Source organism: Hypanus sabinus, chromosome 11, assembly GCF_030144855.1.
Source record: "Hypanus sabinus isolate sHypSab1 chromosome 11, sHypSab1.hap1, whole genome shotgun sequence".
NCBI classification, from domain to species: domain Eukaryota; kingdom Metazoa; phylum Chordata; class Chondrichthyes; order Myliobatiformes; family Dasyatidae; genus Hypanus; species Hypanus sabinus.
In genome coordinates this window covers 60,161,639-60,176,175 of record NC_082716.1, presented here as the reverse complement: position 1 = coordinate 60,176,175, position 14,537 = coordinate 60,161,639, and the positions used below count along the sequence as shown (strand labels likewise).

General features: G+C 36.6%; 1 protein-coding gene across 8 annotated transcripts in view; it reads left to right on the top strand.

Moving 5' to 3' along the window:
• pde4dip (phosphodiesterase 4D interacting protein) overlaps positions 1-14,537 on the top strand; it is a 417,345-nt gene that overhangs the window by 392,326 nt on the left and 10,482 nt on the right. For 7 of the 8 annotated variants that reach the window (XM_059984447.1, XM_059984446.1, XM_059984443.1 and 4 more), the window contains 5 exons: positions 636-757; positions 7,133-7,366; positions 8,817-8,933; positions 10,622-10,848; positions 12,730-12,870. In XM_059984447.1, the coding sequence (XP_059840430.1) occupies positions 636-757; positions 7,133-7,366; positions 8,817-8,933; positions 10,622-10,848; positions 12,730-12,870 (841 nt within the window). Of the gene's footprint in view, positions 1-635; positions 758-7,132; positions 7,367-8,816; positions 8,934-10,621; positions 10,849-12,729; positions 12,871-14,537 lie in introns of those variants that run through there. The other variant, XR_009514772.1, reaches the window with a different exon arrangement.

The following is a 14,537-nucleotide window of genomic DNA, read 5'->3' as shown; positions in this document are numbered from 1 at the left end:
TTTGTTTCTCTTCCAACAGTTGCGTATCTTGGAATATTAAATTCTCAATCTTGATCAATGTGAAAGCAGTTTCCTGCCATGGTTATTCAATCATACATTTACTCTATTTCAGCAAGCAGGGCTTACTACTTTTGTGTCTCTGCTCTTACTTTGAATGCTTGGTGTTTGTATTCTTTGAACAAAATCCCCTTCATTTTCCTATCAATACTCTGGCCTCTACTGTCCTTGACTGGAGTCTTTCAGTGCTGACTGTGATTAAAAAAAAAAGCAGAGAATGGTGACATTTTAGACTTAACACAAACCAATGATATTCCAAGATGGGATACATCATATAAATCAGAATGGCAGTAAGACAGTGTATAATTAAAGCATCTGTAACTGGTATTTTAATGTTATTTACTTCACTGACAATTTGAGGTCATCATTGTTTTTAAACATAAAGAGCCTGATGTCACAGGCTAAATCTGCAATTGATTTAGACACAAAAGGAAAACATTCCTTTTTTTGCTTTTCATACAAACCAATAAACTGGTTTATTAATAATGTTACTGCAGAGAAGCAAAACAATTTCTAAACTGTGAAACATAATGTTTGTATTCCTTGTTCTTCCATGTTTGATTTCTCCATCTGCCCAGGCTGTTCCAAGAGATGACCACGCTCCAACAGCAGCTCAAAGAAAGCCACCAGCTGACTCATTCCCTGGAATCAGAGATTAAAGTATATGAAAGGATGTATGGAAGAAAGAAAAGTTTCTCTGGTAGGAACTGATCAATTTTAAATGTCATCAAATAAATTTTTCATTTTTTAAATTCTGCCTATGCTGTCCTAAGTATCATAGTGGACAATTCTGAATTCCTCAACACCATTTTTTTTAAATGTTGGTAGATTATTTTGACAAATAATATTAATCTGGCCATGTGACTATGGGCACTTATTTACCATATTGCCTGATAATTAACTCTGTTGATGTCAATGGAATAACATATCCCATGGGAAGTATTGATAGGACACCATGCATCTTTCTGTATCTGTGATGTGTAACCACTACATTTATTTAGTATGTTCACATTGAAAATTAGCATAATCAAACTGATCTTTTCTTGTGTCTTGCCAAACATTATTAAGATTTAGTGTACAGTGTACTTGATTAAGATCAGTTTGGGAATACATAATGTATTTGGTTTGTGGTGATTATTAACAGCAGCATTTTCTTTTGGGAAGACATTTTAGTATATTTTTAGCATTCTAGACCAAAATTATATTTCGCAAACTGAACCAAAGAAACAGCTGAAAAATTAAGGACAGGAAAACACCCAACTAATTTATCAAGACCAATATTTGTAGAGTTTACACATTCTCTCCATCACTGCATAGGTTCCCTTTGGATTCTTTTGCCTTTTCCCAGTCCCAAAGCCATGATGGTAGGCTAAAAGCCTTTTAATATTGGCAAAAAGAATCATAGTGAAGTTGATGGCCATGTGCGTGCAGAAAGTAGGTTACAAAATTACAGGGAAATAAGAGGAGGGTGAAGGAAAAAAATTGGGATTGCACCTGTGTACCAATATGAAACTGGGCTGAGAGGTCTCCTGTGTCACAGTAAGGATGAGACTTTGCCTTAGATTTAAGGATAAAAACAATCTGTCATATACAGATGTAATCACATTTAAATCAATCCTATGAATATTTTCATTAGTACATTATGCTCTCAAAACAATATTTGGATTGTATACAGTCCTGATTCAGTACAGCTACTTGGATTTCAACCGTTAAAACAAGTGAATGCAAAATGTAGAGAAAACTACCAAAGTTGTTCACATTTCAATACTAAAGACATGCCTCCATAATCATGTTTTTCTCAAAAGCCCAGTGTACAAGTTAAAGTATTTTTATCACCCTGAGTGGATAAGTTAATAGAAAAAGTTCACTGGCTTTCTTGAATTGTCAATTATATACAACCCATTCAAAATCCACAGCTGGAAGGCCATTACACCATTCTTTGATACTACAGAGGTTAGCAACCCATTGAAAATCAACAATGTCACATACACAGGAAAGAATCACTGTTACGATCATGTTATAGAATGACTAAATTGATAATAAGTCAAAAGCTATGGTATCTTTATTGCAAGAGCATTTAAGTACAATCGTAGAGATGGTTAAGCATCTTTGGTGAATCTTCATCTGGGAGATTGTATATAGGATTTGCCTCCCTACTTGCAGAATTATTATTTATATTATTATTATTTATTGTAATGCCTGCACTGTTTTGTGCACCTTATGCAGTCCTGTGTAGGTCTGTAGTCTAGTGTAGCTTTCTCTGTGTTTTTTTATATTACGTAGTTCAGTCTCGTTTTTTGTACTGTGTCATGTAACACCATGGTCCTGAAAAACGTTGTCTCATTTTTACTATGCACTGTACCAGCAGTTATGGTTGAAATGACAATAAAAGTTGACTTGATAAAGGCAGTGAACAAGATTCATTCCGAGAATGGCAAGTTTCTTGTATGAGGAGAAGCTGGTCAATCTGGGCTATACTTTTTGGAGTTTTTATAAGGGAGATAAATGAATCATACAAAATAGTTAAGGCAGTTAATAGTGTAAATGCAAGGATGTTTCCTTTGCCTTGGGTGTTTAGAACTTGGGGTCACAGGAAGAGTCCATTCAGGACAAAGATTATAAGAAATTTCTTTATTGCAAGGGTAATCTTTGGAATTTTCTAACTAAGAGGGTCATGGAAGTGCAGTTAGTCCATGTATTTTTAAGATATTGAGGGAGTAAGGTAAATTGAATTAGCAGAGGAAAGTGCTGCTTGAGTAAAAGATGAACTATGATCTTACTGAATGGCAGTGCAGCCTTGAGGAGACCAAAAGATCACTCTCACTTTTATGTTCTTAATCCACTTCACATAATACTATGAATTAAGCTAGTGCTTTTTTGAGATTTGACTAGAACATAAAAGGGTGCCATTTGGCCATCTCTAAGAGCACTCCCATCAACCTTCTACCCCTACTTATTCTCCTGTAACCTACAATCCCTCACATACCTATTAATACCTCAGTATTTAAGTCAAAATTGGATAGAATTTTGTATAGTAGGGGAATTCAGGATTATGAGGAAAAGGCAGGTAGGTGGAGATGAGTCCATGGTCAGATCTGCCGTGATCTTATTGAATGGCGGAACAGGCTCAACAGACCAGATGGCCTACTCCTGCTCGCATCTTCTTGTTCTTAATTTTCTCTGATTCTTCTACCACTTGTCAAGACTGAGGCTACTTTATAGCAACTAATTTATTAAGCTCTAGTTTCCGCTGACAAAGCAACAGTGCACTAGTTTATGGGCTAATTGGTTTATTGTAAATTAAGTGATGTTAGGTGGGGTAAGTTACAGAGAAATAAATGGGATAATGGTTTTGAGGGTATTGCTCTGAGAGACTGTGTAGATTCACTGGGCTGAATGGTTTACTTCTATGCTGTAAAAACAAATTATGAGCTAATATAGTTAGGAGCCGGTGTATCCTCTTCTGAGTCCTTTTCTGAGCCATTCTATTGGAGTCTGGCTGGAGGTATTATGGAAGCCTTGCTGAATGATAGATGGAGCTTAGGTTTTGAAGCTACAAGTGCAAATAAATGTTTATGAAAAAATAAATTGTGAGATAAAGAGAATAGAGCTGAAGATCTCTGTTTCACCATTCAGTAAAATCTTCGCAGGTCTAAGCTTGGCCTTTGTCTTCTTTATAACCTTTTCTTTCAACTGACACCATCTTTAACTTAAGTTCACTGCAGATGAATTGGCTTTCTTCACAGTCTATTTTGCAGTGTGATATTATTGATAATTGTGAAATATAATCTTCAATGGGTGTAACTGTTTATCTATGCTTGTGCCTTTTCATCTATGTTACATTAGCCAACTCTGCTTAATACCTTTGTACAATGGCCTTTAAGATACAAATGTCAGACCCAAGTTTCTCCTTTTCTAAACAAAATGTAGAATGCTTTCCATTTTAATCATTCTTCCCATTACAAAGTGATCATTAATTCTTTATAAAAATCAGTCAAGTGTATTATCGCCATCTAATATATGAAATTTGTTGAGTTATAGCAGCATTACATTGCAGAGACATAAAATTACTGTAAATTACAAAATAAAGCAGTATTTTTGAACAGTTCATAGGTCCATGGACTGTTCAAAAATACGAAGACAGAAGGGAAGAAGTTGTTCCTAAATCTTTGAGTGTGTGTTTTCCAGCTTCTGTACCTCCTCCCTGATGATAATAACAAGTAATAACATGTCCTAGGTGATAGGGATCTTTACTGATGATTGCTACCCTCTTGAATATAACCTCAATAGTGGGGAGTGTTGCATCCATGACAAAAGTTGGTGAATCTACATCCTTCTTGTAATCCTGTGCTGTGGAGCCTTGATACCAGTCAGAATACTCTCCAGCATATATTTATAGAAATTTGCAAGAGTCTTTGATGACATACCAAATCTTCTCAAACTTCTAATGAAATAGAGCCGCAGCTTGATTTTTCATAATTGCATCAATGTTTTGGGCCCAGGACAAATTCTTGGAGATGTTGACACCCTTTCCACTGTTGTTGCCTCAAGGAGGAATGTTGCATATTCTCCTGATTTCCCCTCTTGAAATCTATAATCAGTTCCTTGGTCTTGCTGATGCTGAGTGAAGAGGCCAGGCTGAAAACAGTCTATATCGAAATAATAATTTTTCAACAAGTTCTATTTCAAATACACACTTGAACTAATTCTGAAGACTCGGGTTAACAGCATCAATGGAAAGAGAAGCAGACTTAATATTTCAAGTCAAAGAAACTTCGCCAGAAAAAAGTGGAAACAAGAGAAAATAAGGCAGTTTTAAATTGAGGTAGGATGGGTGAGGATATGGTTTTGAGATATGGAATAAAATTTACTCTTACCAAATTGGTGAAAAAAAATACTTTTCTCAACTTGTGTTTCTTAATGCATGCAGCCCTGCATTTCAGAAAATTACCAACTGAGCTGCAGTTGGAAAAAAATGGTCTGCTCCAGTTTCTTAAGAGAGAACATCATTATTTGATGTATGAAACATGGATAGGAAACTTTAGAAGGATAAGGATCAAATAGTGGCAGATGGAACCAGTTTAGATGGGGATCTTGCTCAACATGAAAGAATTGGGCCAATGGGCCTTTTACAGTGCTGTATGACTCTGTGGCATTTAGCTACACTTGCAAGTGGCAATTCAAACCAGATGAGAGACAAAGAAAGCACTGTGAGAGAAGAGAAATAGAAAATTCAATGCAAGTACATGGAAAATGGATATTAATTTAATCTACAGTGTTTCAATTTAGTTACAGGGAAAAAATAGCAAAACTATTCCTGTCTATCTGAAAGAGGCAATTTAGGATTCATATTAGAAATAAATGGGCCCAGAAATTCCTTTGCATAACTCAAAGATAAATAGTGAAAATCAGCTCAACCTGGATTGAAGTATTATTTTGCCGATTTCTGGGTCTCACCACTTGGGAAATTGATCTTTTTAAGTGGTTCTCCCAAATAACTTGTACTGTTGTGCAATTTGCAAAATTTGTTTCTACTGTGTTTTTTTCCCCCAACATCACTGCCATGAAAAACAATTACTGTTCACTCACACAACAGGAATTGAACAACCCAGCTTCCTCTCAAACTATACTAGTTAAAGGTCTAATACTCAACCTGCTTTGTTTGTCTAGTTATCTGAAAACAGATGAATGAATGAAATTAATTTATTTTGGTCAGTACAAACATAACAAAAAGCATAATTTACAATGATGATTTCAAAGGACAAAATTACAACAAAAGAAATAGATATTCTTTAAAACAGACCGAAAGGGTGTAGGCTGAAACTACAGCTTATTATGCCTACACCTCTTACTTATACAACAACATATTTGGCGTCAATCATCACATCAAAAACAAAAAAAATTTCATGGTCTTTTAACACAGAATCCAATTCCAAATATAATTTATTTACATTACTCCCATTCATTTTAAATCATGTATTTTATATTTGTTCATTAAATAATTTTTAAATTGTTAAGTATAGTGCATGTTTTTAGATTCTTACTACAACTGTTCCACAGATTCACCCCTCTGACTGAAATACAATGATTTTTTACATTTGTTCTTATCCTTTGTTTTTGAAATATACATGTTCCTCTAAAATCATGTTGACTTTCTCTCATTTTAAACCACCTTTGGATACTTTATGGTAGTTGTCCATTTTTTACTTTATACGTAATTTGTATTATTTTAAAATCCACAAAATCTCTGAATTTTGAATTGTTTAGTTGAATAAATAGTGGATTTGTTGGCTCATAATAACTTGTCTTATTTACAATTCATATAACTTTCTATTGGAGTAGAAAAATTGAATTTGTAATTGTTTTGTATGTATTTCCCCCTACCTCTACACAGTAAGTCATGTATGGGACTATAAGTGAACAGTATAATGTATATAAAGATTCCTGATTTAAGAAATTAAGCGGAAACCTCGACTCCTTTGACCATGGTACTCCTAGCTTTCCAACCTGAAGATATTCCTCCATCCATTGCAGTTTCTTGCCCTCTGCTGCATTAAAGCTATCACCCAAGCACTATCTTAAGGATAGTAGGCTTTTCCCACAGTGCACAAAGGCAGGTCTTGTAAGGGCTTCCCCAGTCTGTGGGCTTTTATAGACAATGCTCATATCTTTACAAGGATGTCGGTGGTACTCCTGCCAGATCCACCTCGCTGGAGCCTGGAAGGTATCTGTGCCTCCCGCACAAAATGTAATGTTTAGAGCCTGATCTTCTCCTTACCATCATTGTGGTATCTATCCAATCAGCAGCAGCACTACTTAGCTGTAAGAATGTTGCTTCAATGATGAGTTTTAAGAACTGGCTGAAGAAACAATATCTGGAATTTTAAATGCCAGCACCTCTGACAACTGTTAATATATCAAATAGACAATATTGACACGTGGTATTATACTGTTCCTTTGATTTCAAGATCTTACTTTTTATAAACAGTATTGTGACCTGCTCTAGGTCAAGAATTAGAGGAATAAATAAAAAGTAAATTCATAATTTTAAAACATAACCATTTTCCCCTCTCAGTTTATCCTGGAGGTGTTCAACATCATGCTGGTGGGCATCAAGCCTTTGACATCAGCGACTTCCTGATGGAAATCAGAAGCCTTCGGATTCAGCTGGAGCACAGTATTCACACCAATGGCTGCCTGCAGAAGCAGCTGAAGGATCAAATGGATGAACATCGGCCAGCCAGCCTCAATATCAATCACTTGACTTCATCAGCCAATGAACATATGATCAATAAACAGCTATTCCAGGGTGAGGCTAGTGGATAAATAGAAAAGCCTTCCATTTTCCTCCAAAAATTTCATGTCTAAAATTCCTTTACTTGGAGTTTACTAAGTTTTGGGAATTTTAGACATGAAATTTATCAAATCATGACTGTTTAATTGGTGTTAGTCTGTTCATCTTTTTACATTTATATTTACAATAGATCACAGCAACAATCAGAAATATAAAATACTAGTGTGTTCTTAACACCATTGCATTCTAAGCAACTTTAGGCCTATTGCCAGGCTTCCTTGGAGAATATCTCAAAGAAGTGCACCTTTTTAATTCACCTGGTCACATATTGTGAACCTTAATTTATTTGCATATGGTGAGAAATGCAAGTTTTTTTAATGGTAAATTTAAAGAACACAATTTACCATAGTTTATCATTTTTATAATTTTTTGGATCTAAATTACTTCTCTCACACAATAATTTAATGTTAGTTATGTAAGAGTTGGAGGTAGAAACTTTTTTGCCAATGAACAAACTTCCTCCTTGATCCAGAAATGTTCTGAGGTTTTTTTTGAGCACGGAAAACAGATGTGTCTACAAGAAACCAGGCAAAAATAAATAATTTAATTTAAAACAAAATCTCTTTCCCTTTACAACTATGGTATTGCTTTGACTGAGTTTAGCTGTACTTCAGTGTGATCTTAAGGCATGCAGGTATCCTAAGTAAATAATATCTTTTCCCTAAGATCTATTATTCAAAAGCTTGCTACTGAGTAGAACTTGCCTGGAAATATTGCAATAACTCTGACACTCCAGATTGCAACAATTTGAATTAATTAAATGATTTTTTTTTATTTCTGAGATTCCAATGAAGTCACCATGGGTTGACATCCTTCAATTGGAGATAGCACTACATCTCATGACATGTTACTGATCTTAATATAGGTTAGGGTTAGCATTACTAGAGGAGCCCTTAGCTTGCCTCATACCAACTGGGCAGAGAGAAACTTGTATAGAAAGATCAAAAACCTGGCCTTCCGGTCTCAAACAATTAATATGGAGTCAGATGCTCAGGTAAAATGGTTAGAGATCTTATGAACTGATAATTTATCTGCATCACTGTTTTAAAATAATTATTAAGGTTTCTTGTTATTTCAGTTAATAAATATTATTGCTGATCCCATTCAATGATCTGTTTCAGTAACTATCTTAATGCTTCTCCTGGTTTTGAATACTGCAGCTGATATTTGTAAGTGAAAAAATATCTATGTTTAGCATGTAAATATAAGAAGAGCCAGTACAGGCACATGGAGCTTAGAAAAACCTGGCTATGGGTAACCCTAGGTAATTTCTAAAGTAGGTATATGTTCGGCACAGCATTGTGGGCCAAAGGGCCTGTATTGTGCCATAGTTTTTCTATGTTTCTATTCTGAAAACAAAATTCACTTGTTTTCTGATGTTTTGTGTTGTTTATGAACTTTGTAGATTGCGTGCCCTCACCACCTGTTCGAGACACTGGTATGTTTTCATCTTTTCAAACGCAGTCTAAGGCAGTTTCCTCTGTGGTAGATCTTAATGTAGAAGATACATCACAGCAGAATGGTAAGTTTGTATCCTCTGATATCCTTTAACATGTCTGTTTCCTCGCCTGTTATTTGCCTAACACCTTGCCTATCAACTATCTGTTTACCTGTTGCATTTTGTCTTTGTCCAGTATATGTATCTGTTGTCTCTCTCTCTCACACACCTCTGTTTAACTCCTGTCCCACCTGCTTATAACTTTATAGTGATCTATGTGTGCGAGTGTGTCATTTTAGATTTTGATGCTATATTCTTTGTAAACTATCACACTGATTTTAATTTTACTTGGATTATTTGGTAAATAATTTGTTGCCATGATTTTTTTAAAAATCATTCAAATAAGGATACAAGAGAAAAAGTTTTAAGGAATGAATCTAGTTGAGTGGAAAGGATATCATCGTGAGGACATTCTGGAAGCAATAATCCTAATTCAGTTAAATTTACCGTGATTGTGGAAAAAAAAAGACAAGTATAGTGCAGGAGTAACTCTTCTAAACTGGGCTTAGACGAGATATATTAGGGCAAAAGATATGATTTAGCAAAAGTGAACTAGAAATTGTACCATCACAAAATACAGAAGGAAATCAGGTCAGACAGCACCTATGGAATGAACAATCAACAATATAAAAAGAAAGAAAAGAGGGAGAGTATATTTTCTGCTCCTTCCCCTCCCCATATCGTCTTATTCTAGCTTCTTCCCACTTCCCTTCCAATTCTGATGGAAGGTCTCAGCCCAAAATATCAACTGTTTACTCCCCTCCATAGATGCTACCTAACCTATGTGGTGGAAGCAGGTATAACAGCAATAATTGTGCAAGTTGAGAAAAAGTAAAGAATTAATGCATGGTTAATAACCTGCACTTCCATGGAAGCAGATTTGACAGCAATATTTAAGGGGCATTTTGACTGACACGTGAACAGGCTGGAAATGGAGGAATAAAAAACCATGTGCAGTTTAAAATGGTGTAATGGATGACACTGACATTTTGGGCTGAAGATCCTATTCCTGTGTTATACTGTTCTAAATTGGATTTAAACGTAGACTGCAGTTAATAAGTTTGATATTGATACCAAAATTGCTAGGGTCGTTGATAATGGGAAAGAAAAGTTTGGTTATTAGTGGATTAATAGGGTGAGCACAAAGGAAGCAAGTGGGAATTCAAGTAAAAAAGGTAGTCTATTTCAGAAGGCAAAACAATGCAAGGGTGAACACCTTAAGTTGTCATATACTAAGAAATCTAAAGGAATAGATCACTGAAGGGAGCAGGACTAGTGATTTTTTAAAAAACCTGAGTATTTGCCTGTATCGGCCAGAGACATTATATAAGTGCAGGAAGATCATGCTATAATTGTATAACATAGTAGTTACGTGCCACAGTTCTGATGACTACATACCAGAGGAGTGATGCAGCAGGATGTGCATTTTAAGGATGCAGAGGTGATTTTAAGGATGTTACCACCACTTTCTGATGTGCACCTCCACCTTTAGTCTCTGTTTCACAATTGCCAATTGTGACTTCAGCTCCCTAGCTCCATGTTCTGAAATTCATCTAAAGTAATCAACCTTCTTTACACTACTCAAACTACCCATTTTGGCCAAACACTTCCTAATATCTCTTCCCCTATGTACAACTTGCCTTTATCTTGCAATGTTTTCCTTTGTTAGAGATGCACTATGTATTGAAATTCTGGTCCCCTTTTTATTTTAGATGCTTATCTCAGTGATTCCTTGAGCCACATCTCCTGTTCCTTAATAGATGATGAGCTTCCTCATGGTTCCTTTGCCAAGAAAAATGGATCTCATGTGATTGGGCACATTGATGACTACAATGCCCTCCAGCAACAGATTACGGAGGGCAGAATGCTGGTTCAAAGAATGGAGTCTATTGTCCAATCCTGTGTCAATGCTGCTTTTTTGGAAATTGATGGATTCAAGGTAACTGGAAAAACAAGAAATTGCTTATCACATTGTTATCCACTACATTGAATTCCCAAGTCATCATTATAATTGCGCATTGAGCACATTTGAGTAGAAAATTTTAATTGAAACCTGCATTGCCATATTTCACATACCGATGAAGCCTATATTATATGTTCATAATTAATAAAAGCTGATCATCTAACCCTAAGCTACTATATTGAAATTCTGCTGTGCCAACAACACAGTTTAAGAAAAAAATGCTATACAATTAATCCTTCAAAGAGAAGCTAATTTAATTAGCTGTGTGCTAATTATATTAAGTTTAGACAAAGATGATTTAATACTTCTGTTACATACACACAATCCTGTAAAAGTATCAGAAGCAATAGAATACACCTGGAATCTGGTTTTGATGTTAAAACCCACTATTTTTATTATAGTAATATAGTAACTTAAATCAGGTAAACCAAGAATTAGCAGTGTTATGCATATATAGGTGTAAAAATAAAGTTCCCAAACTTATTCAAGCTCAGGTGGCAAGAGCTACAGTCTTACGATGGTATGTAAGAAAGTTCAGTTCAATCCATGGAATTGAGGTATGAGAGAGGTATTTGTAATCTGAAGGCAAAATCCACGGTAGGAGAAAAACAAGTAAACGGGTGTCATTGATCGTCTGTCGTCAGCTCCGAATCCACATATGAAGTATCACCAACAGTGATCTTCACAGAATACCCTTTCTCACAAGTGGTTACCACAATACCATACCCGAATTCAGCTACGGGTCATCCCAAAGTGGTGGCCACAGGATACTCAAACCAAATCCACGTATGGATTACCACCAACAGTAGCTTATCACAAAGGGAACCATCTTCAAGGCAAAACTACCACCCAGGCAAGGGTAGACACACCGGTAGATTCCACAAGATTAGCCCAATCACACAACATGATAGCCACTTATCCAGTCCCATGACATACGAAGTAGCTCCAACAGTGATTTGCTACAGGGCTGCCTTCTTCAGTGAACTACCTCACCCAGACAAGGGTTAACACACACGTGGTATTCCCCCCCACCAGAGAACCCACTCCTATGGATTAACTATGTGACAACCACACTTTAGTATTCGAATGGAATCAAATTCACCATTACGGGCTACTTGGAGAGAGTCTAAATAGTGATCTCTTTGTCACTAGGTTTCTTCTGTTTCAAACCTTGCCTCTCTGCTTCTCTCTGCAAACTTCTTCTAGTTGCAGCACTTGTGAGAGTCATTTATCAATACTCTGGATCGATCTCAACTCACCCCTTTGGGCTACTGAAAGTTTAAACCAACGACCCCACTCACTAGTGTCTTTCCATGATCGAAACCATCTCGACTCTGACTATGTGTCTCTGTATGTCAGTGAGAGAATCACCTAATCTTGCTTGATATAAACATGCTGCGAGGAACCATAAACATCCATTGTCCATCAAATAACTCCACCTCTCATCACCATAATAAATCAGAAGCAGGCAGTGTCTATGTATTAGTCCAAACACACTGTAGTAGATGTAAACACAAGCTGCTCACCACAGCAACCCAGCAATTCTGTAGTCAGTAGAAATCCAACAGAGCAAAAGTCAGTCTCAATTCTTCCAGCGTTTCAAAGAGACAGTCCACAGAAAAACTGAACCCTGGGGGTACATAACACTCCTCAGAGAATAATGGCTCCATAAAGAAGGAAGAACATCAAACCTATGTCTAATGAGTTCATACAACTCAGTTGTTGATTATTAATATCCCTTCTAATTTTAAGAGCTCTAAATGTATAAAGTCTGGCTGTAAATTAGGACAAGAATTTTGTGTGCAGGGAAAAATAATCTCAAAATTTTGTTTTTTATTTGCAAATTTACCTGTGCAGCATTTGGACCATGAGACAGTCAAGCAGCTCTTCTCCAATACCAATACACTGCATCAGATCTTGAATGAAACTTGTTCATTGCTAAAAATGTTTTGGAGAACTACTCTGCCAAATCCAGACAGTGATGTACAAAATCAAAAGGCAAGTCTCTCAGATAAGCTTAATATGAACATTATACAATTATACTTATACAGTTGTTGCGCAGTGGAACTGAAGATTGATCTTTTCCTCTTTCATGCATGTAACCTTTTTCTAAAAAAGTTTCTTTGTCCTTTCCTCAAATGGGATTCCACAATAGACCATTCCTTTAAGTAGGTGACAAGACTAATTTACAATAATTACTTTTCTGAATTGTGTATCAATCAGTGTTCTTCATCCTCCATTTTCAGATGTATTATACTGTTAAAAATGTTAGCACTGCTCATTTCTGGAAAATTCTGGAATTTATCAAGCTTGTTTTTGCAATAGTCATTTCATTATTGTATTGTTCTGAATGTTTCACTACACTATATCATTCAGAGCAGCATTCAAAAATAAGCATCATAACTGAATAAAGCACCCCTATTCTGTTCCAACTTTCCAGCAGAGACTAATCTCCAAAACAATGATGAATCCTAAAGTAAAACATCTGGTAGTTTTTTTTTTGAGGTGGATATTGCATTTCTTCCTAAGATCTCAGCCTTTTTCCAGTGTAATTCAGTGTTATAATGATTTATATAGTGTGACAGTGCCGCTCATGGTCAGAAGTGTGGTCATTTACTGAATGATCTTCCAGTAATGAGACTCGCTGGTACTTAAATCTATCAATGTTACTCGTGTCAGAAGCACTAATACTGATTGTTGGAAGGCAATTTAAAAGTGATCCATGTTCAGATCCTCATTCAAAGACATCAAGGTTAAATCAGGGACACAAGGTACTACAGATGCTGGGCATCTACAGCAATATGCACAATGTGCTGGAGGAGCTCAGCCATTCAGGCAACATCTGTAGATGGGAACAACAGTCGACTCTCCAGGTCGAGACCCTTCATCTGGACTGGAAAGGAAGGGGGAAGAAGTCAGGACAAGAATTACGGGGAGGGGAGGAAGAAGTACAAGGTGGCAGATGGCAGGTGAAACCAGGAGGGGGAATCTGATAGGAGGGGACAGAAGACCATGGAAGAAAGGGAAGTGGGAGGAGCACCTAAGGGGAGCTGATGGGCAAGTAAGAGAAGGTGTGAAAAGAAAACAAGAATGAGGAATGGTGAAGGAGAGGATGGGTGGGGACAATAACCAGGTCAAGAAATTGATGTTCACACCATCAGGTTGGAGGCTTCTCAGACAGAATTCAAGGTGTTGCTCCTCCAACCCGAGTGTGGCCTCATCATGGCAGTAAAGGAGGCCATGGACTGACATGTCAGAACGGGAAGTAGAATTGAAATGGGTGGCCACCAGGAAATCCTGCTTTTTATGGCAGATGGAGCGAAAGTGCTTGACGAAGTGTTCTCCCAATCTATGTCGGGTCTCACCGATATACAGGAGGCTTAAGATTAAATCATATCAATGAAAATGGGTGGCAAGAGAAACAGGGAGGAATGTCTATCTTACAGTAAGATTTATTTGTTGTATACTGAAAAAGCATTGTTAATCACTCACAGGATGTCAGAAAGGTTCTAAGCAGAATAGAAACTTTAAAAACTAATTTGTACGTACAGTCAGCCCTCCTTATCCATGGGTTCCACTTGCGCGGATTCAACCAACCACAGATTGGGAAAACTTGGAAGTTCTCTCTCCAGCACTCATTGTTTGAGCATGTACAGACTATTTTT